The 22935-nt window shown below is 36.3% G+C and overlaps 2 protein-coding genes across 2 annotated transcripts in view; one reads left to right on the forward strand and one right to left on the reverse strand.

Moving 5' to 3' along the window:
- LOC311072856 (uncharacterized protein) overlaps positions 1-22935 on the reverse strand; it is a 52345-nt gene that overhangs the window by 9682 nt on the left and 19728 nt on the right. The window lies entirely within an intron of this gene.
- ntsr1 (neurotensin receptor 1 (high affinity)) overlaps positions 14690-22935 on the forward strand; it is a 40969-nt gene continuing 32723 nt past the window's right edge. The window contains exon 1 of the mRNA XM_084098159.1: positions 14690-15507. Coding sequence (XP_083954285.1) covers positions 14839-15507 — 669 coding nt within the window. The 5' untranslated portion in view covers positions 14690-14838. The remainder of the gene's footprint in view (positions 15508-22935) is intronic.

The raw sequence follows: 22935 nt of genomic DNA on the forward strand, positions 1-22935 counted from the left end.
CAATACCAACATCTTCTGTTTTACGCTCCCAAAAGGAGCTTTTTAAAATGGCTCTTTCAGCCAGGGTTAAGGATCTCCTTATAAAACCTCAAAGTCACACAATTGCCACTTGAACACAGAACCCACTCATTTAACCCCCTTTTGATTATTCAGAGTTGTTATGAGGATGAGGATGAGGATGAGGATGGGATGGGATGGGATTGGATGGGATGGGGGCGGGGGGGTCGTAGATGAGGTCCATCTATCGACAAGTTTCAGCATAATGTAATATGTAAATTACTCTGATACTAGTGAGAGTACTTTAGAGAGTGATCTACATATTAATATATTCCCTTACCTGTCCAACTTGGGAATTACTAAGTATTTTCTCCAACATCATATCTTTCCATCTTGTGTATGCCATACCGATGTGAAGGGGAGAGCGGGGCACAACGTAACGCTACTTGGGGTTCAGAGTATTTATTTTTTCCCACATTCATTTCCCTCATGTCTAGTACAATTATGTATATATCATATATAATATAAAATAATGGCATTTTTTAATAATTAAAAATAAACTATTTTTTTTGTTTGACAACAAACACACCGGAAAACACAGCTATTACAACATAGTTCAAAACATAATAATAATTAATCATTTCTGAACATTGACTCTCGGTCTTTATTCACTTTTTCTTCTCATGTTTTCTCAATAGAATTCATAAAAGTATAGAATAGAATAGCATAGTTCTAATAGGGGCTCATTGTAACGCAGTGTTACAACATGCTTCACCTGCGCAACTGGGATTTAAACCCAGCGAGTGTCTTCTGCTAGTTAGCGAAGCATTAAAGAACTATATCAACTGTTAAATAACAGATTGGAGATTAAAATAATATCAGATTTGTCTCATTTTAAATAAACAAAAAAACATAGAGATGAAAAATTAACATACAGTAAGTAAGAAGTTTACTTTTGCTATGGTTAAATAAATGTTCAGTGATATCTTCCAAAGATAATTGAATTTTGGCGCATTTTTTCTCTATATAGTGTTGATGTGGCAACTAGTAAATACATTAAGTTTCGTCATGCTAGCATGTGTGGAAGTATTTAAAACAAGGGTGTTACAACTAGCCCTGCGTTGAGTTGTGCCCCACTCTCCCCTATGTTTGTGTTTTTGCTATTGTCAGACTTTCTGTCTTCAGACCTTTTCTGCTTCTTTGGCCGATGACTTGAATGTGCCTATATCCAAAGAACAGACAAATATTGCTAGTTTCTTCATGTATTTATGCTCCATTTGTGAAAATAGTTCCAAATAAAGTCAAAGCACAGTGTCTTAACAGACAATTGTGTTGTTCCATTCCTCAATGAATCAGTGGTTTTAAACTAAACCCGTTTAAACAAAACAGAATGTTTCACTGTTGAATGGATGCTGATTAGCAAATCCATGCCCATTCACATTTTTAAAACATAAATGATGAAATACTGTACAAAGTGTTCCTGTTCAGCCATGTTCCCTGCACAAATCTTTCATTTGTATGCCCTGCGAGACGTCTTTGTACTGCATCTCTTTGTAGAGCATTACACAGTAGATGTATTTCTCTGAAGGGTACAAACTGTCCCTAAGTGACCGTTAAACATAAAGTGCCTTTCCTAAGGAGTATAGGCACTCTACACCACACTCCAAACATCTGGAGAACAACACATCTACCAGCACATGGAGTGCAATCAGCAGAGCAGAAAAAAGCAAAAGAAAGTTCAGTCTTGTATCGCTTGTTCAGGACAGAGAGATTTCTGCTGTTAAAAGCAAACTTCTGTGATATTTGCTTTGTCTTATATTAAGCCACAAATATTTATGTTATGTGGTTTTATCTTTAAAGACCACCTCATTTCATTTGTCATTACATGCAAATACTTCTATCACAACACACCAGTCAATATTAAAGTACTAAGTTTCTGTTCTATGCACAGTTCAATATTCAGTTCTATGCACTGTCTTCTTAAAATTCAGTCCTCATTCAAAGATAATGCATGATGGAATAAAGGGACATAAAAGAGCATTCTGAGAAATGATTATAGTTTTGACATAGTAGCAGAGCAAAATTTGCAATCTGCATAAGAGGGAGAGAGCTGTGTAAAAGTTCTTCTGTTTTGCATTTAATAATTGAATAGAAATGTTTTTTTAACAACTTGCAGTACCAGCATAACAATTTGAGTGAATTGTTGGATTAAAACTATGAAATGCGCAATTTGAGAACTTCCATCAGATTTAAAGGAACAAGTCACCCAAAAAGTTATCATTCTGTCATCAAATACTCATCCTCATCTCATTCTAAACCTGCACAACTTTCTTTCCTTTGTGGAACATAATATATACATATACATATACATATACATATACATATACATATACATATACATATACATATACATATACATATAGTTTGTAGTACTAGTATCATATATATATATATATATATGGTATGGCATCAGTTGTTTCCAAGCCCTTTGAAGTTCTCAGCTCCCTCCAGCTATGAAAACCTTAATCAAAGTTCAATCTCTTGCTTCTTACTTCTATTGACTTGTCATTTTCTGGTCTCTTTATCCTCTTTCTTCCTTTTAGGATGTTTTACAAAAACTGCTTCAAGTTCATGTTCTCAGTTTTCGGCTTGCCATATGTGACCCTGGACCACAAAACCAGTCACATCATGTCACATGGGTATATTTGTTGCAATAGCCAACAATACATTATATGGGTCAAAATTTATCGATTTTTCTTTTATGACAAATATCACTAGGATATTAAGAAAAGATCATGTTCCATGAAAATATTTTGTAAATTTCCCGTAAATATATATATAAAAAAATTATTGTTGTGAGTGGATGCAGCACAATCGCGAACATAAATGGACAACTTTAAAGGCGATTTTCTCAATGTTTAGATTTTTTTCAAACAGTTGTATCTCGGCCAAATATTGTCATATCCTGACAAACCATGCATCAACGGAAAGCTTATTTATTAATGTATAAATTTAAAAAAATGTACACTTGTGACTGGTTTTGTGGTCCAGGGTCACTATAATATTGATTTTCCGCTGTGATACTTGCCATAAAATAATTGTTAGGAAGTAAGTCCCCCACAAGCTTTCTGATTTACTAAACAAACAATTTTTTTATTTGTGTAATTGCTTTCAGAGAGTAGGATTTTTTTCTGCATTCCATTCCAAATCGCATACAGAATGCTGCCACAAAATACTTCCTACTATAATAGATTATCGCTGTCTTCTAACAACAGCGGTAGGGCTACACATTTTGTGATCAATCTGTCTAATGAGTTTTCTTATTCAATCAAATGATTTATGGCTAGAAGTTACATGTGTTTTATCAATTTGATGGTTTGGATTTTATCAGTCCACACAAAGGCCAGTTGCAGATCTGATATTAGCATGATGACAGTGATGTAGCTGTAATAATGGAGAAGGTGCTCTGCAGCTCAAAGTAAAGATGCTGTTTGTTTCTGATTTATGAACAGGTGCGCTATAGCACACTAGAAAGGAAGGGAAGTGTCTTGAAGCTGCAATTAGCAAATGAGATTCTCATCCAGAGCATCCAATGCATTTAAATGCTGGTGGAAAAAAATAATCGCAACACTAATTGATCAATCAATCAATCAATCGACCAATCAATCAATCAATCAATCACAAGAATAAGATGAAAATAAGAATAGTATGTTTTTTTTTTTTTATGTTTGCTATGAAATGACAGTGAAAATGTCTTTTATTCCATCTGCAATATTTATTTATTTTTCATGTCAAGACCCCTGAATTCACCACACTGTCAAGCACACAAACGCATCCTTGACCTATTTCATTAAGCCGGTTTCAGTGGCTACTTTATTCACTTGGTGAAGTGAATGAAGTCACTCCCCCAAATCTCTTGCTCCAAATAAAAGCAGTAAACACTGAGAAGCATTTTAGAGGTGAAATTGCCAGGCTTTTTCTGCCAAACTTTAAACATAAAAACTAAATTAACTGTGGTTGGATTAAAGATAACCTTCTCAGATTTTTTTTTAATCTAATAGGCCAAACTACAGTACTCTAATTGAAGTGTTCCTTTCATGATATAATCACAGCTGCCTTATTTTTTTTTAGTTTTCCACTGAACAATGACAAAAACAAAGGCGTGTTGAAGACAGACGTCAACACCTGCAAACCTGCAGCTTTTATTTGTCACCTGCAGAGTAATTGAAGGGTAGACCTACTGTTTCCAGAAGTGATGTGCCCTTTAAATGTCAAAAATTCTTAATCAATTAGATGCAGCATTAAATCTAAAGACCTCAGAAAAGAAGAAATGATCAGCTACAGAAATGTGAAACATTTCACCAAGAATAAATGTCACTAATATATTACTCAAAGTACTCATAGAGCAAGTTTTCAACTTAAAGGGTAACTCTCGCCAAAATGCAACCTAGGGTCTTTTTGTTAATCTACCCGAGGCAAACTTTCGTTTAAAAGCATAATTAGAATGGAAACACCACTTTTAAATTTTTGTTTTCGGTCAAATTGCGTTTTGAATGGGAGTGCTTGGGGCACTTCTATGATAGCATCAAAAAGTATTGTATATATATAAAAGTATTTTAGTATTGCTTCTTATATGAGCATCTTTTTTCAAATACAAGGTCAATATTGATTTTCACTAACGACAAAACAAATTATCAGTGAATTTATATGGAACTAAGCTTTAGGAGCTTTCCATCTTTACTCTCCTCCCTGTTACGTTGCATTCGGAGATCGACTATTTTTGACTGACAAAATGCCGGCGGACACAGCTACAGTGAGTTGTTCAAAATCTTTCTTTTTAGTAAACTCTGTGTACACAAACAATGTTCTCAATGCTCGAGGTCATGTGTAGAGCCCCTGGTGATACTCAGAGCAAAGTTTCATGTTGTGTCGAGTTCTTAGTGTTTTAAAAATAGTGTCAAACTTAAGTGGTGTTTCCATTCTGATTATGCTTTTAAACAAAAGTTTGCCTCGGGTAGATTAACAAAAAGACCATAGGTTGCATTTTGGCGAGAGTTACCCTCTAAAGTGCCATATATCTCTGAGTGGTGGACTGTTGGCTCTTAACATCTAAATCACCTCCTCTCTATCGTCTCCTGTATGATCTTTAGTTGATTTAGAGTAAAGTAGTTTAACAGGTAATGCAGTGGTGCATCTCACATCTTAACTGTTCAGTTGTGTGGGCAAATGAAAAAGAAATACCCAATCCACCAAATGTAACCAAAATGAATTATTCATGCCACCTGTAAACCACTCAAGGGGAGAAAATGCCAAATGCCATCATGGAAGCATTCAGACAAAGGGAGTCAAAGAGCAAAGGCAACCCTAAGCTAATGTCTGTCTGAGGGCGATTTATTCATTCATTCAGAGCACAGGACAGAGAACAACCAGGAGAGACAGACAAAAGTGTCTATATTTATAGTCCTTTATGTTGTAGCATTTAACACATGTGACCATGAAAACAGAGGATAAAGCCAGTGTTAGTCATTCTGATTCAAAGGGTGAATTTATTATTATAAATTATAATGATTCATTGCATCCACAGACACTGCCTATTGATTTAATGTCATTTTCTATATAATTGCTTTAATTAATTTAACAAGACAAAACAATAAATTACTTAATAAATTTCTTAATAAATTATTTTCATCTACATGCTCTGGGCTTGCTTATTTTGAGTGACTATTCTAAGTATAAAATGGGTAACACTTTATTACGGTGGTCCACTTTAGACATTCTACCAACTAAAAGTAACTCTGCAACCACAAGTCAACTAACTCTCATACAAATATCTGCTAACACTTTGTTTTGATGGTTCTCCAACATTCTACTGGCTAAGTAACTTTGCAATAACATGTCAACTTAGTTCACTAATCCTAACCCTAACACCACTTGGGTGGTGACACCAAATATTGATTTGATTTAGTTAATAGAAATTAATTGATGAATAAAATCTATTTATGACATTACTTTTGAAAGCATCCTCACTTTACAGCATTTTTAACTAAGTGCCTAAAACGTGTCACAGTTCTATAGCTTTGCGGGAATGTTTCTTCAAGCATTATTTCTTCATATAATCACAGACAGACTCAGATCTCCGTGTGGAGCACCGGCTGTTGTCAGACTCCGTGTGCATATAAAAATCTTACTAGGTTATTACAATAAATGGAAAAAGGAATGTTTGGAAATGTATGATGTATCCTACTGACACACTACAGCAAAAGACACTGTAACTGGCTTTTGCACAGTATATGCAAGGTAATGTAGTTAGAAAGCATTGTAAATTGCTATTAATGTGTTTTTTGTACTTTTGCTTGGTGAGTGGTTTTGAGACTCAGTGAGAATCAATGAGATTTTTGTGGCAATGAAAATTCTGTATGCATGGAGAAATTCATCCTTCACAAATGGCAGATAATTCGACTTCCCTGATAACAAATTTCTTGTTAATTTCCTGTTCAAAGACTGCTTAAAAGAGAACAAGATATTTATAGCACAAAATAAGTGCTTTAAATATTTCTTATCTTATGGCAATTACTTTTATAGCAATGGATGAATGACCCACAGATAAATGCTTGTTTCTTTTATCTCAATGACCCTTGAAATGCTCCATCTCTTAAATTAGATTTATTTTGGCAGTAACATTTAGTACAAACCAGGAGGTCAAGGCTCACTGGCCAGTTGAAGAAAACATTAGAAAACACAAACTCAGCAAGTGACAAAGGCCATTTATAAACACAATAATTCACAATAATTATAAACTCAAATTCCCACATGCATTTAATCCTGGAAACAATTGCTATGCACTGCACAACGACATTTATGAAATCCACAACAAGCACAGAAAAAGCAGCACAGCGGGTGCATATACCCCTATAGTAAAAATAGTAAACCTCTACAGTCTGCATTTCACTGAATTCATGTTCTTTCCACTCATTTCTGCATTTCTTTGTCAAGACTTCTCAAAAACGAGTTTTATCAAGTGGGCCTTTCTTGAGTGCAACATGCTTCTTCGCTGACCAGAGAAAATCCTCTTTAAAGGGATAGTTCGCCCAAAAATGATATTTAAGCCATGATTTACTCACCCTCAAGCCGTTCGAGATGCATATGTCAATCTTTTTTCAGACGAACACATTTTCAGTTATTTTAGAAAATGTCTTAGATCTTTCAGTGGTTATAATGTGAAGCAATGGGGTCCAGCTGATTCAAGTCGCAAAATGTGCATGCATCCTTCACAAAAATAATCCATCCGGCTCCAGGGGGATATACGAAGGCCTTCTGAGGGTAATCCGTGCGGTTTTGTCGTAAAAATATACATATTTAAAACTTTATAAACGAAAATAACTGGCTTCCGGTGGCGGTCGGCGCGCGTTCATGGAGATGGTTTACAGAACTCTATGACAGAAAGTATGCAACCACATGCTCTGAAACTGCACTCTGCTCTTTAAGTGTTGATGAACATCTCTTGCAATTCAAATCTGTCTGCTCTGAAATTCTTGATGTTATTGCCCCGCTCACAGTTAAACAGACTAATCATACTTCCCTGCCATGGGTAAATGATGACATTCGCACCCTGAGACGACTGTCTAGGCAGGCGGAGAGGAGATGGAGAAAATCTAAAATTCAAGTGCATTACGACTTGTTCAGAGAATCTTTGGTTACATTTCAGAAGGGGTCAAAGGACGCTAAGCACAAATTTTTTTCTGAGACCATTTTAAAGAATGCTAATAATCCCAAAGTGTTATTTGACACAATCAATGCGGCTATAAATCCTATACAAAATTTGCATCCGGACTCCTTAACTATCACCTGTGAGGAGTTTCAAAAAATTTTCAAAGGGAAGGTTGAGAACCTCCGGGCTCATATACCACAGGTAGGGACTGATGCTCCCTCTCCGTCACCTTTGACTTCCCCTAGAGAGTGGAGCGATTTTTATCCCCTGACTCGATCTGCTTTAGCAGATATTATTGCACACTTAAAACCATCCTCTTCAAAAGAAGACATCATACCACCTCGGCTTTTTAAGCAAATCGTAGATACCGTGAATCTTAATATATTGAACTTAATCAACAAATGCTTTAGTCAGGGCATCTGTCCAACTGATTTTAAACATGCTGTTGTGTCTCCTTTGTTAAAACGGCCAAACCTCCCTATGGACGACCCAAATAATTTTAGGCCGATTTCAAAACCGATTTCAAAACCACAATATTTTGCTGCAGCGTCTAGAGGCTTGGGTTGGCCTAAAGGGGAATGTCCTTAAGTGGTTTAAGTCATATCTTGCTGATAGATCTGTCTCTGTGTGTGTAAAAGATTGCATGTCCCGGAGGTCTCTGTTATTGTGTGGGGTTCCCCAGGGTTCGATTTTAGCTCCTATTTTATTCTCTTTATATATGCTACCCCTTGGGTTTATTTTTTGGAAACACGATATGTCTTTTCACTGCTACGCGGATGACGTACAGATTTATTTTTCGGTAAAACAGTCAAACAGTAATACTTTCGGTAACCCATTAGCCTGTATTCAGGAGGTAAAATTTTTAAAACTAAATGAAGAGAAAACTAAAGGTTATAGTTTTTGGCCCAAAGTCCCACTTAGTGTCCGAGCGACTAAAAGATACCCCCCTGGCAGTTGCAATCTCTGAAAAGGTTAAAAGCCTTGGTTTTATCTTGGACTCTGAGCTAAAGATGGATAAACAAATAAATTCGGTGGTTAGATCTAGTTTTTTTCATTTAAAGCTTTTAGCAAAAACCAAACCATTTTTATCTCCAACAGATTTTGAGAGAGCTATTTCTGCGGTCGTTTTCTCGAGAATGGATTATTGTAATTCACTGTATGGTGGGATTGACAAAAAAGCTCTGGCACGCTTGCAAAACATACAAAATGCTGCAGCCAGATTGATTAAGTCAGCGAAGAAAACGGATCATGTTACACCTCTATTGAGATCCTTAAATTGGCTGCCAGTCGAGTATAGAGTGCATTACAAGATCATTGTTTTGGTTTTTAAAGCACTACATAATTTGGCACCACCATACCTTTCTGAGTTGTTGTCTGTATACATTCCGTCTAGGTCATTGAGATCGGAAAATTTAAATCTCCTTGTGACTGTCAGAACAAATTCTAAACGTAAAGGTGACAGAGCGTTTTCTCGTGTCGGTTCTACACTGTGGAATAACCTCCCGCACTCTGTCAGATCAGCAAAGTCGTTGGCTGTCTTTAAGTCGTTGTTAAAAACCTATTTATTAGATGTAGCATGGGGTGCAGTCTGAAGTGGCTTGGCCCTTTGTGTGAAAGTGATATAGTATGTAGCTGTCTCCTGTCTTATGTTTACTTTCTATTGCTTGTTTGTATGTATAGTTTTAATTAAGTGTTTTATTCTACTGTCTGTAAAGCACCTTGGGCAACGTCTGTTGTATTATGTGTGCTATATAAATAAATTAAAAAAAATTAAAAAAAAAAACATGAGATGCAGTGCACGAGAACGGTCATACAGTGCATACCACACTAATTCACAGATCAGCAATATAATCCAATATGCCTGCCACGTTAGTCTCAGAAAACCTTTCAATGATGCATTACACTTCAGGGGGAAATTAGAGCTCCCATTGGGAACCTTCCTTTCAACTCAGTTATAACCAATAAATTACATGTTGGCGACACAGCGACAAATGTTCAAGAAATCAATCATTCTCTAAGCCAGAGATGGATGTTTTGAAGAAATTTGAATCTTAATAAGGGGACCTATTGTGAGAACCTATTGTGATTTACTTTTAAATTGAGAAACACTTTGTAGTCTTCTTGAGTTCTGGCTAATTATGAAAATATGTTTCACACCTATGTTTTCCCATCCATGCCAAAAGGGAAAGAGGCACTTATGTGAAGTTGAGTAGAGTGTATTTGATTCAAAATAGGATGTAATAATGATGTTTTAAAAATAATGAATACATGTAAAACCAACCACATGTAAAAGCAGTAAATGAGCAAAGCCATATTTCTGTCATGACAACTCTCTGGATATTGGTATGGTAATAGAGTTTGGCATGGTAATAGATACGGCAATGTTATGGTCTCGGCTGAATAGATCTGCCACGCTGCTGCTGCAGAGCAAGTATCGAAACTTACTATTTGCAATAAATTCACAGACATTGCTGTGAGCATGTAAGACATGCTGCTGCTGCTTCATATGTAACATACATGAATCTATCTATACAGATCTATACAGGTGGAGCTGGGGAAGCTGGAGGGTTTCAGCTACAGACTGCTGACAGCTACTGGTATTTGTCTGAATGTTGAGCCGCAGCTCATTGGACGCTGGTGCAACAACAACGAATCAGCTGTGCTATGTAGATAATGACGTGTTTGCTACCGAATGTGTTAAAGACCTATCAACCTGCACCATCTAGAGTTTCATGCCAGAACTAGGTATTAACTACAACAGCAGGCAAAGTTTCTGCTGTGTAAAAAACTCAGGCTCTATACAGGAAATCAAGTAATTACTCTACTTTTAATAACGGCCATAAATTATAAAATGGTTATCAGGATGGGCCATTGAGAATTATTACAAACTTGATCACTGTAAAATCTAATTAACATGAGAAAGGGGGTCACATTTACATCCAAATGGTAATTAATCTACACAGAACTGAGCCAAACCATAGCTAAAAACTGCCTAAAGCATCTGGATTCAGATTTAGTGAACTGAAAGTGCTATAGACAGTCTCATAGGACATGGATGCAATGAATGGGACATTAACAGGTTAAAATGAATGTGGTATCTTTGCTTTCTTTCTTTCTTTCTTTCTTTCTTTCTTTCTCATCTATTTTTTAAATATTTTTGGTTTGGTTTGTTTTTTCTTCTTCTTCTGTTTGCTTCTGCATGATTTATGATTGTGGGAAACAAAAGTTATCACCAAAGAGGAGAGGGAGATGGAGGAGAGTGCTAACCTCAAGAGTCATGGTTTTACGTAAAAGCCATGATGAAAGAAAGCACAAAAATAACAACATTTGGCAAGCTATCTTTCAGAGAGGCAGTTTCTTAGTCTTAATCTGGATTGAAAATTTTTGGTTGTAATTGTAGCCATCACTTCTGAGAGTTCTAATAACTACATCCTGACATCATATCTGTGACATTTAAAGTAATATATTTAGATATTCATTAGACATCATTATAATTGTGTGCTTGGGGCATGGATTTTAATGGTGAGACTTTTGTCTTTGTAATCAGGCTCTCAAATTATATAAAAAAATGGATTTTGATTTATTGGCCAATATATCGGTTATCGGCTTTCAAATATAAAGAACTATCGATTGTACAATCGGCCAATATTTTCATATCGGTGCATCCCTGATGTTTGTAATTCTTAATGATATCAATCAACTAAGTATGGTGATTGATATCTGTTAGTTTTTTTTTTTTTTTTTTTTTACCCTATTCACCTGGGGTGTTTGCATAAATGCATAATACTTTTCTTTTAAGTACAACTGGGACAAGCATAGATAATGTTAACTTACAGACGCTATTTTCAGTTTTGTTATAATGTGCATTAGAACATCATTTATAGTTTTAACTCAAATGTTGTATATGCTAAGATAAGTGAAGCATTCAATTCAAATAATTTCCAACAAACTGCTATGGTGTGCTAGAGCATTTTGAAAAATGGGCATACATAAAAACATGATTTACATTATGTCAACTAATGAAGATGGGATTAGGAAGGGGCTCAACTTCATCCTCCTCGTGACAGCCAGAATTAGGGGCAGGTGGTGAAGAGATTTACTAATCAAAGGACATTCGGAGACCATTATTCTGGAGACAAGAGACAGCTGACAAAAGAGATCACAACACTGAGAACAGTCTGATGGCAAATGCCTGCTTATTCCCAGCAATCACCTGATTCATGACAGCCTTGACTCATAAAAACATTGTCTTCATTAAACTTCATTTCACAATGATAGACAGTTATTCTATAGAATTAAATGCCATTGACCTTTAAACATTTTCATTTTTGTTTTATCTGTGGGTCATTAATTATGGTAGCACTTGCAGACAGAAGTCAAATTAATAAATTAATATGCCTTCATTATTTATATCCAAATAATATTCAAATGTTATTCTAGACATACAAACACACCAGTCACACAGTCACGACACAATCTGTACAACTAAAATCTGACAGATGCTTCTGGAGGTTCCCGTCACGAACAAGATTACAAAACAAGCCCTTATGGCTCGTTTCCACTGAGCAGTACAGTACGGTACGGTACAGTACGGTACGGTTCGGGTCTGTTAACCATGATCTGGCTAGCGTTTCCACTGCCAACAGTACCCTTACTTGATAGGCGTGGTGTTTCGATCGACGTAATTTTCGCGCGAAGAAGAACATAGTAAACTACAATGGATGACATACAGCAGATCTTGTTCTTGCTCCTCGACATGTTTGTCACAAGAAGACAAGCGCCGACATTAGGCTTTTCTCAATATTAAGTACGCAAAGTTTGTACTTGCCATGTGCGACTCACTCCTACATGCACATGGTACAGCGCGTTCTTAAAAGCGTCACTCAGCTCGCTCTGCTACTCCGGTTATCTCTGTTACTCTGTATGTACAAATTTAAGCAACAATAAAACGAAATATGTTATAAAACACTACTCTGCCTCTTTTCGTTTTCATTTAAATAAATTAAACATTATAGGGACACAAATGTGGTTCATGCGCAACGCATATTGATTATTCACTGCACGTTATACGTTATTCTATTTATAACAAAACGATTTAAAACACAACCCTAACGTTACCTCTTTTCGTTTAAATAATAAAAAAAATTACACATTACAGGCAATATATGCATTTGTACAAATGTTGCAATAAACATCAGTGATAATCTTGTAATAAGAAAATGACAAGAAACCATATTTCTTTTTGTAAAATTTCAGTTTTATAAATAATAGCCAATATAAAAGTTTAAGTAAAAGGTACAAGAAGCTATACAATAAGAAATAAAGCAAACAATTCAGTCAAATGTCCAAATGCTGCGCTAGTCTAACATTACAACAGTAAAGTTAAATACAAATAGCCTATAATATGAAACTAAACTTAGCCCTCAGTCAAAACGATTGACAGGGAATGAATTATATATTCACGAGACCAAAGATCGCCCGTTAGGTCTGCACAAGACGAATTATATCTCATGTTTAACCACTACCGTCGGAGTCATCGGCGAACGTCAGAAGAACTAACTTAGCCGAGGAAAGGCTCATCCAGCCGGGAAACATGAGCGCCGAGCGCCCGCTGATCGCATGGATCTCACAACCGGGGAAAAACAAATCATCTTTATAAATAAACCACAGATTAGAGCTTTAAACAACTACATTCTCGCCTGAAAAACTCTTAAAATTACATTTCGTGACACAGTAACAGTATATTATATTAAACTGTATATAAAAAAATGGCGCTTCTTATGTTGTCATTCCCCTCGTAGCACGCGCAAGTGACGATTCTCTGTCAACCAATCAACGTCCTGCAGTGAGTCTAGCTCCACCTTTTAGTACCGTACCACTGTGCTAGGTACCCCAACGGAAGGGTACCCAAAAAGTGGTACGGTACGGTTCGGCTTTTTGGTACCATTCTCAACTTTTGGCAGTGGAAACGCAAATAAAAGGGTACCGACCCGTACCGTACCGTACCGTACCGCTCGGTGGAAACGCGCCATTAGATACCACACTGCCCACTTTACTCAATTCCTCTTCTGATTGGTCAATCACGCCATTTAGCAGACAAATATTTCTAAATTATTACACTTGACCAATCATCCAGGAAACCTGTTTACTACATTGCTGGGCCCCTGTTTTGTCTTTCTACTGTCTCATCAATGAGCTAATATAATAATTTCTATAAAAACTCATAATTTTCAGACTTTTTCACAGTCATAATTTTGACTATGACTGCATCCGAATCACATACTTCCCTACTTTATAGTAGGCGAAAAACAGTGTGACAAAAGAAGTACGTCCGAATTCACAGTACTCATAAAAGCGAATGTTGTACGTCTAGATTACATTCATACTACACACACTCATACTACATAGAACATAATTCTTTAGCAGTCGTGAATTAAGTACATTTTCAATATAATTACCTACTCAAGAGAGTATGCGATTTCGGACACTTTTTCAATCTACTCAAGCCGAGAACTCAAGCCTGATACCTTAATTTTTAAGTAGCCAAAATTAAAGTGGAGCAAAAGGGACAACCATTGATGAGAGTACAGATTTTTTTTTTTTTTTTTTTTTTGACCAGTTATAATTCAGTCACAACTTAAGAGAACACTGAAAATTCATAAAGTGGAGTAGAAATGACAGGAACAAATTGGATGTAAAAAATGGAAACAAAAATGCTAGAAAATAATTATTATAATATTTTACACTGTAGCCAAGGAAAATGTAAAATCAGCATCCAACGTATTTTAAAACCAGTTGGTTTGCTTAAATTCAGGACATTTCAATAAAGCAGTCAGAACTGAGACTCAATAAATGTGTTCAAGGTAGCTCAGCCTCACAATAGAAATACACCAATCGTTAAATGGCGCTGCGTCATTGCTCAAGGTTTGCGTTCATAGCTACGCCTCCTCATCATATAAAAGCGTCTGGACGTCTCGCTTTCACAGACCTGTGAGAGTAAGTTTAGAGCAGTGGTCAGTATTTCACCTGCTTTACGCATAGCTCCTCAAATGTACAAATGTGAAACACTTTGCAAGGAACGCGCTATTAATTTGGCACTCGTTTTTATTATGTGTTGATATTTAACGACTACCATGGAGGTTAATACTACGCTACCAGGGCGCAACTTCATAGACTTGCGCATCTTAACGCAGAAACTTCTCTCTTCGGCGAACCGGTCTCAGCCATTTCTGGACAATGAAACTGAGCACGTCCCCGAAGATGATTTAGACGTGAATACAGACATTTATTCTAAAGTTTTCGTCACTGTGATTTATGTGCTATTGTTTGTAATCGGGTGTTTGGGGAACTCGATCACCCTGTACACACTTCTCACGAAAAAATCTCTCCAAAACCTCCAGAGTACGGTGCACTATCACCTGGCGAGTCTGGCCATATCCGACCTGCTCATCTTGATCCTCTGCATGCCCATCGAGTTATACAACTTCATCTGGGTTCATCACCCGTGGGCTTTTGGGGAGGCTGTTTGTAAAGGGTACTACTTTCTGCGGGACGGCTGCTCGTATGCGACGGCGTTCAATATCGCCAGCCTGAGCGTGGAGCGCTTCATGGCCATCTGCCACCCGTTCAAGGCGAAGAGCATCATGTCGCGGAGCCGCACCAAGAAACTCATCAGCGCCATGTGGATCGCCTCTTTTCTCCTGGCTACTCCGATGCTTTTCACCATGGGACAGCGACTGGTGAATGATGAATTTATATGCACCACAATCGTGTCCCCGATAACTGCTAAAACCGTTCTACAGGTGAGCGCGCACAGCTCTCTTTCCTTGCTTGCAACGAGTGGATTATTTCCATATGTATCTGTATTGATTATTATAGGTTGTATTGCGTTGGATTAATTTTTTTCTTATAATAGCTACTACAACCAAAAGTGTCTTATCATAAGGAACAACCTGTTGCGTAGCGTCGCTGGTTAATACCTAATAATTTTTAAAGGAAAATTGTCAACATCCAACACGAATTTCAACATTGTAAATAGTGTGGGCTTAGTTTTTCTTTTCTTTTTTGCTAATTAAAAAAAAATACTCAGAACTTTTGATAAATAATGCTGTTCCACATGAGAGAAAGATATCTGATAACTGATAACAGATAACTGATATTCATATATCAGTTTTCCAAAAAAATTATAAAAATCTTGTTTTATTCTTTATGGAGAGGGTCGCTCCCTCGTGGGTAAGATCACGTGACCAGCAGCATCACGACTACTAATAAAAATAATTATAGTAGCTTTTACTTTATATAGTGCTTTCAATGCAGTTTACTGAACAAAGCATGGTATCACTTTATTTCGATGGTCCACTTTAAACAAAAAATTTCAATATCCAATACGAATTTCCACTAGAAATATTAGGCTGATTTAACCCTTGTATGGTGTTCGGGTCTGTTGGACCCGTTTTCATTTTTTATCAAAAGAAAAATGATACAATTAATTATTTTTTCAAACTGAGACTCATTGGCCTTGGCTCATTTTCTGTGAACAACATATATCAGAACACATTTTCAAAGAAAACACACTGTACACCCCCCCTACACATTTATATTACACACAGGAGGTTCGGGTCCACTGGACCCGGGGCAAATAAAAGTGTGGAAATTGTAGGTCCTGTGTAACTTTACTCTGTCCTCCTCCTGTCAGGGCTTGCTGTTAGTGTGTGTATGTTCTTTTATATGGTTTATGAGGACACAAATGTGTATAATGACATCAGGGCCGCCAACTCTCACGCATTGAGCGTGAGACTCACGCAATTGACACTTTTCACACGCTCTCACGCCACACATCCATTTTCTCACGCACAGAAAAATTGTGGAGCAAAGAGGTACTTTTAATATTAAACTAATTCTCAGCTCTTAGATTCCGTCAATTTTATTACGAAATTCAGACAAAAAAACGTTTGGCGCTTGTAAATGTGACGTCACAGATCGCTGAGCGCCTCAGTTCAAGTGCACGTGAACAGATCACCTGTTACTTTTTTATTTAAAGATGCAGTACAACTTACCGAAAGTATACATAATATCGACCAATTAGTGTTTTTCAACCATGGAAAGAGGTCAATATAACAGCAGGAGAACAATTATGTCACATAACCTTACATTTACCTCAGGAAAGCCATTTAACGACCATAGCATGTTAACTGAATAGAAAAAATAGCTGAAAAATTGCTGAGCACTATATTACATATTTATTATATTTTTACTAACTTATGTCATTAAATAATTGTTATTATAACAAAAACTGCATTATATTTAATTTAATGTTATTTTTAACCTTTAATAATACCAGCAGATTGGGCCCTCTATGTTTACAGCATTAGGTGAGATTATTTTTTGTAATAAAATTTAAAATAAACATGTATCCAAATTAGTCAATATTGAATCAAAATTGGAATCAAATCACAAGAATGGAATTGAAATCTTGAATTTTTTGTCAAGCAATAATAAAAACTGTATCCTATACCAGTCATTGTACAATGTAAACATTGTAACATGTTGTCACTAAACTTCATAAAATTCTATTTAGTTACCAAATGTTTTGACAATCACAATTACACTTATTGTGATGCAATATTTGTTTTTACATACCCCCCCCCCCCCCCCCCGCCAAAAAAAAAAAATCTCACTCCAAGCTAAACTCAAAAGTTGGCAGCCCTGTGACATGGGAATTACAACGTAAACATGGTTTATGACGATATCTGTGTCCTCATACTAAAACATACTAAATGGTGTTTTTTGAAATTCAAAAAATGCCAAAAGTTTTCTGTGATTGGTAGGTTTAGGGGTAGGGTTAGTGTAGGGGGATAGATTATACAGTTTGTACATTAGAAAAACCATTATGCCTATGGAGAGTGACCGTACGCCACATATCCAAGTGAGTTTGTGTGCATGTGTGTGTGTGGGGGGGTGTGTGGGTGGGTGGGTGTGGGTGTGTGTTTTGTGTGTGTCTGGGTGTGTGTTGTGGGTGTGTGCATGTGTGTGCATGAGTGTGTGTGTGCGTGCGTGTGTGAGAGAGATTGTGTGTAAGTGTGAAAGAGTGCAAGAGTGAGTTTTGTGTTTCTACTCCTGCCATTCCCACACGAGGTTGCAATTCTTAAATGTGATCTGACAAAGGTAAAGAGAAAATATTAACCATATATGTTGTTTATATTGCTTGTAATTGGGATGAAGTAAACATCTGTTGAGTATTTTATCATAACATTTTTGATTGTGTTGAATTAAAAACCCAAAAATACAGCGGGTCCACCAGACCCACGAACACCGGCTGAGTAACAAAAATATGAACACCACACAAGGGTTAACTGGCAGTTCAACATTGTAAAAAGTGTGCATTCAGATTGTTTTTTTATTTATTTTTGGTAATAAAAAATACTCTGAACTTTTGATAAGCAATAGGCTCACATGAGATGAAGACTTAATTCCTATCAGTTTAAAAAAAATAATAACGATACAAATCTTGTTTTATTCTTTATGGAGCGGGTTGCTCCCGCATGGGCAAGATCACGTGACCAGCAACATCACAGCTACTAAAAAAAAAAAGGATAATGATAATAATAATAATAATAATAATAATAATAATAATAACAACTTTTACTTTATATATTGCTTTCTATGGAAGCTTATTTCTGCCACAGAATAAAAAAATAAAAAGGTAATAGCGACTTCTCACAATTCTGAGAAATGTAACTCGTAATTGCAAGTTTATATCACGCAATTCTGAATTTAGAACCTGCAATTGCGAGTTTATATCACGTAATTCTGAGGGAAAAAATGCAGAATTGCGAGATGTAAATTTGCAATTGCGAGAAAAAAGTCAGAATTGTGAGATAAATAGTAGCAATTACCTTTTTTATTTTTATTCTGTGGTGGTAACAAGCTTCCAGACAGGTATCAAGGTAATTTACTGTACAAAGCATTATATAACTTTATTACAAAAGTCCACTTTAGACATTTCCTAACTTTAGGTAACTTTGTTAACTAACTACCTGTTAACTAACTGGATGTTGACGTCATCCCGACATCGGGTTCTGACGTCAATCTGACGTTGAGTTCTGACGTCAACCGACTTTCATTTACAACCAAAGTGCAACCCCTGTAACCAAAATCATCCCCTGACTGACGTTACTACTTTCTACTCAAGGACCTTGAATGAAATGTAGTGAAGTAAAAAGTATGATATTTGTCTTTCAAATGTAGTGAAGTTAAAGTAAAAAGTTTCCAGAAAAAATAATACTCATGTAAAGTACAGACTCAAAAAGTGTACTTAAGAACAGTACTCAAGTAAATGGACTTTGTTACAGTCCACCTCTGACTACATGTCAACTTATTCTACTAACATGAACCCTAACAACCTATACTAACACTAACCTGACAGTCTACTAATAATCTAATGAGAGTTAGCTGACATGTAGTTGCAAAGTTACTTATAGGTAGTAGAATGTCGAAATAAAGTGTAACCCAAAGGGTTAACAAAGCAAAAAAAACAAAAAAACAAAAAACACACCATCTAAACAAAACAAGCAACTAAACAAAACACAATTTGCATACTACAGACACAACACAACAACCATACCTGAGTAAACAGCATTGCCTAAAATGATGGAATGGATTTTGTACGATCCACCAGTATAGAGTCAGAATAGTCTCAATTATAATTCACGCAAAAAACATGATTCACACATGCATACAATTTCACATGCATGAAACCTAATTCACGTACACACAAAAAAAATTATTCACAAAAAGCAATTCACATTCGCAAAATAAAATTATGTATTCATTAAAATACATTTCACAAATGTAAAACACAATTCGTAGATATACAACTGTGCACAAAACCTTTGAATGTTTAAAATGTACTAGTTTATCCTTGAATGTGAATGTGCAAATAATTATTTATTTGGATTTGTCTGTGTGTGTGTTTTCGAGACTTTCCTGGCAGCGGTCTCCTCCTACACAGATGAGTCGTACTCTTTAGCCAATCAGATTTAAGCTTATCAATCGACCAATCAGTATCACATGAGGGCGGGCCTACCTGCACGTTACGTCATCAGCTGTCGACCAGTTCATGGCTGAGCAGAGGTCATTTGATCGGTTAATTTCTGTGTGTTTACTGAAGTTAAAGAAGTTCGAGATCAGTTAAAGCAATAGTTTATTAACTGCGGTTTAGTCCACATGTGGACATAAACATTTATTTTTAGCATTGATGGATTTTCATGTCCTGTCCACCCATAGGCGTAATTTGCGGGTGGGACATGTCCCCACCACTTTTTGCTAAGGTCGATATTGTCCCCACCACTTTTGAAACATCTTGCGGCATAAATGTACCAATACAAATAAATAAAACATCTCCAGTTAACTAGCAGAGCATTCATTTCGTTCGTTTGTTAAATAAGAGGCGATCTAGCGCTGAAATGTGTTGTTTTTGAAATCAAGTGATCAAAGTGCTCGTTGCCGCTGCGATCAGTGACGCGGATACTGTGTTCTGTCTTCACTCGGACGCGCGCTTCAATCCGTTGTGGGGACTCTCCATTCGCTCCAGTGAAATTACAAAACAAAATGCACACAAACGTGTCCCTGCCTGATATACAACCACTGATAAACATAATCGGTTTTGATGAGAGAAAAAAAGAACCTCTGACACGCTTGGCAAAAGTTCTGCCACTGGACCATTTAAATACACGCTTAAAATAGTCAGATCTATGTATTTATTCATGTGAAAATTATTGTACATACATCTGATTTATGATTTAGCATTGTGTTAGCAACTCATTAAAATAGGTCTATTCACTAGTATTTAAAGAACAATCTCGATGAGGTCAGTGCTTAGAGATCTAGGGTGGGTACTGACCACAGATGATTGTTTTGCAATCATTAGCGTGATTGTTGTAGCTGTGAGAGCTGTCTGTACCTGCAGCTAAAATACAACAAAACAAGCATCATTCTTCTTCATTTTTGACACGATATGGGACATCTGATTACAACAGCACTTGCTTACATCAATTAATAGTTCATAAACTATTGCTTCAACTGATCTCAAACTTCTTTAACTTCAGTAAACACATAAATGAAATTAACCGATCAACTGCACATACCTCTGCTCAGCCATGAACTGGTCGAAAGCTGATGATGTAACGTTCAGGTAGGCCCGCCCTCACGTGATACTGATTGGTCGATTGATAAGCTTAAATCTGATTGGCTAAAGAATACAACTCATCTGTGTAGGAGGAGAGCGCTGCCGGGAAAGTCTCAAAAACACGCACACACACAAATCCAAACGAATGACGATTTGCATATTCACATTCAAGGATAAACTTGTAAATTTTTTGTGCACAGTTGTATATCTACGAATTGTGTTTTGCATTTGTGAAATGTATTTTATGACTATATAATATTATTTTGTGTGCAATGTGATTTGCTTTTTGTGAATATATATTTTTTTTCACGCACATGATTTATTTTTTTGTGTGTGTGAACGTGAATTCGGTTTCATGCATGTGAAATTGTCTACGCATGTGTGCATCATGTTTTTTGCATGAATTATAATTGAGACTATTCTGCCTCCATACAACAGTGCCAGACACTTCAAATCGAATGTGTGTGAGATGAAAATAAAATGTTCAAACAAGCAGTCAAACGTAAAATTTGACTCCAAGTTGACAATGTCAGCAAGTCCAAACATGTTGATTCACTATCAACAGTCCAAACAGAATGAGTGGAAAAATAAAAATGTCTAAACAAACAGTCCTGAAGTCCAAAACCACTGGAAAAAAAAAAAAAGGAAAAAAAGGCAAACAAACAAAAACTTACCAAGCACACTTTTAAAATGCGCTAATTTCACCTTAAGGAGCTATTTCTGTGTAAATAAGGATCTGATCCTAAAAAAATAACTTTTGCTGGTTTAAACTAATGCAGTGGATTAATTCAGTTGAATTGAAAACATTTGTATTTTATTCTAAACCACAAGAGCAGTGGGTAAATTAATTAATATGTATTATGCCCCTTTGATTCTGTTGGAATTGCAAATTAAATGTTGATGTCTTCATTAGTCAAACACATTAAAATGAGGAGCAGCAGGCTCCGAACTGCTTCTGTTGTGAGCACTGATGGTCATGAAAGTCTAAATAAATCAGTGATTCTAATGAATTTAACTCAGTTTCTTGAAAATACAAGCCTACAACCAATATATGACTCTTAAGGGATTTTCTGTATATTAGTTTAAGTAACAAGTGCCAAGATTTGCTCCAAAATAAGGATTTGCTATCTTACGAAAATGGAATGCACTTGACCGTTCCCTAAAGTAAATCCTAATTGCCTGGAAATGGAGACATTATGCTTTGATTCTTGGAAAAGTGTTCTTGTAGACCTTAACCTTGTGCCTGCCTTATTCTTTTCTATTACACGGTGAATCTAATTTAGTTTGGAACACAATCCATTTACAAGGACAGGAGGTCTCCTGCTTGTAACAATCAGCTTTCCATCTTTCTACATTTGAAAACAACAACAACAACAACAACAGAGTGAGACTGAAAACAAGAACACCTGTTGATTAGCATAAGAGGCTAAATAATGTATTAAAATGATCCTTAATTTTAAATGCCGTAATATTACAGCATTCAGTGTTTGAAATGCCTGTGGATAATTGGAACTCGTAGCACTGCGGAAACAGTCAGTGAGTCACAATCTGAATCAGACGGCAAAAATAGAGAGAAAAGGAGAATATGAATGCACACCAAAACAGAGGCAAAACTGCAGAAAAACTGGAGAGAGAGAGAGAATAGAGCGTATGAATACGAGATGAATTGGTTCTGACAAATTCCATCAGTCGGTGCTGAGTGCGTGTATCATCCTGAGATATTCCAGTCAAAAGAATGATAGTTGCAATATCAGCTTATTGCTACTGGACAAATGGTTTATCATGTTTTAGTCTTGGCAAATTGGTTACCACAGTAAACCCCTAGATGTCCTCTTTCAAAAACAGAAGGTTTCACAATATGAAATACAATCCAGTCCACTAGTGCTCTGTGGAACACAAAATGATTGCAGAAAGAAAACATAAATGGTCTTTTATTGCTTTTTGTGGTGATATAACCTTGCGACATAAAATGTAAACTGACATAAATATGTATGTTACCGCATCTTTCGGTTCAGTAATGGTTTCTTGAATATGAGCATGGTGC

The sequence above is a fragment of the Abramis brama genome, assembly GCF_963993115.1.
Source record: "Abramis brama genome assembly, chromosome: 22".
Taxonomy (NCBI): Eukaryota; Metazoa; Chordata; class Actinopteri; order Cypriniformes; family Leuciscidae; genus Abramis; species Abramis brama.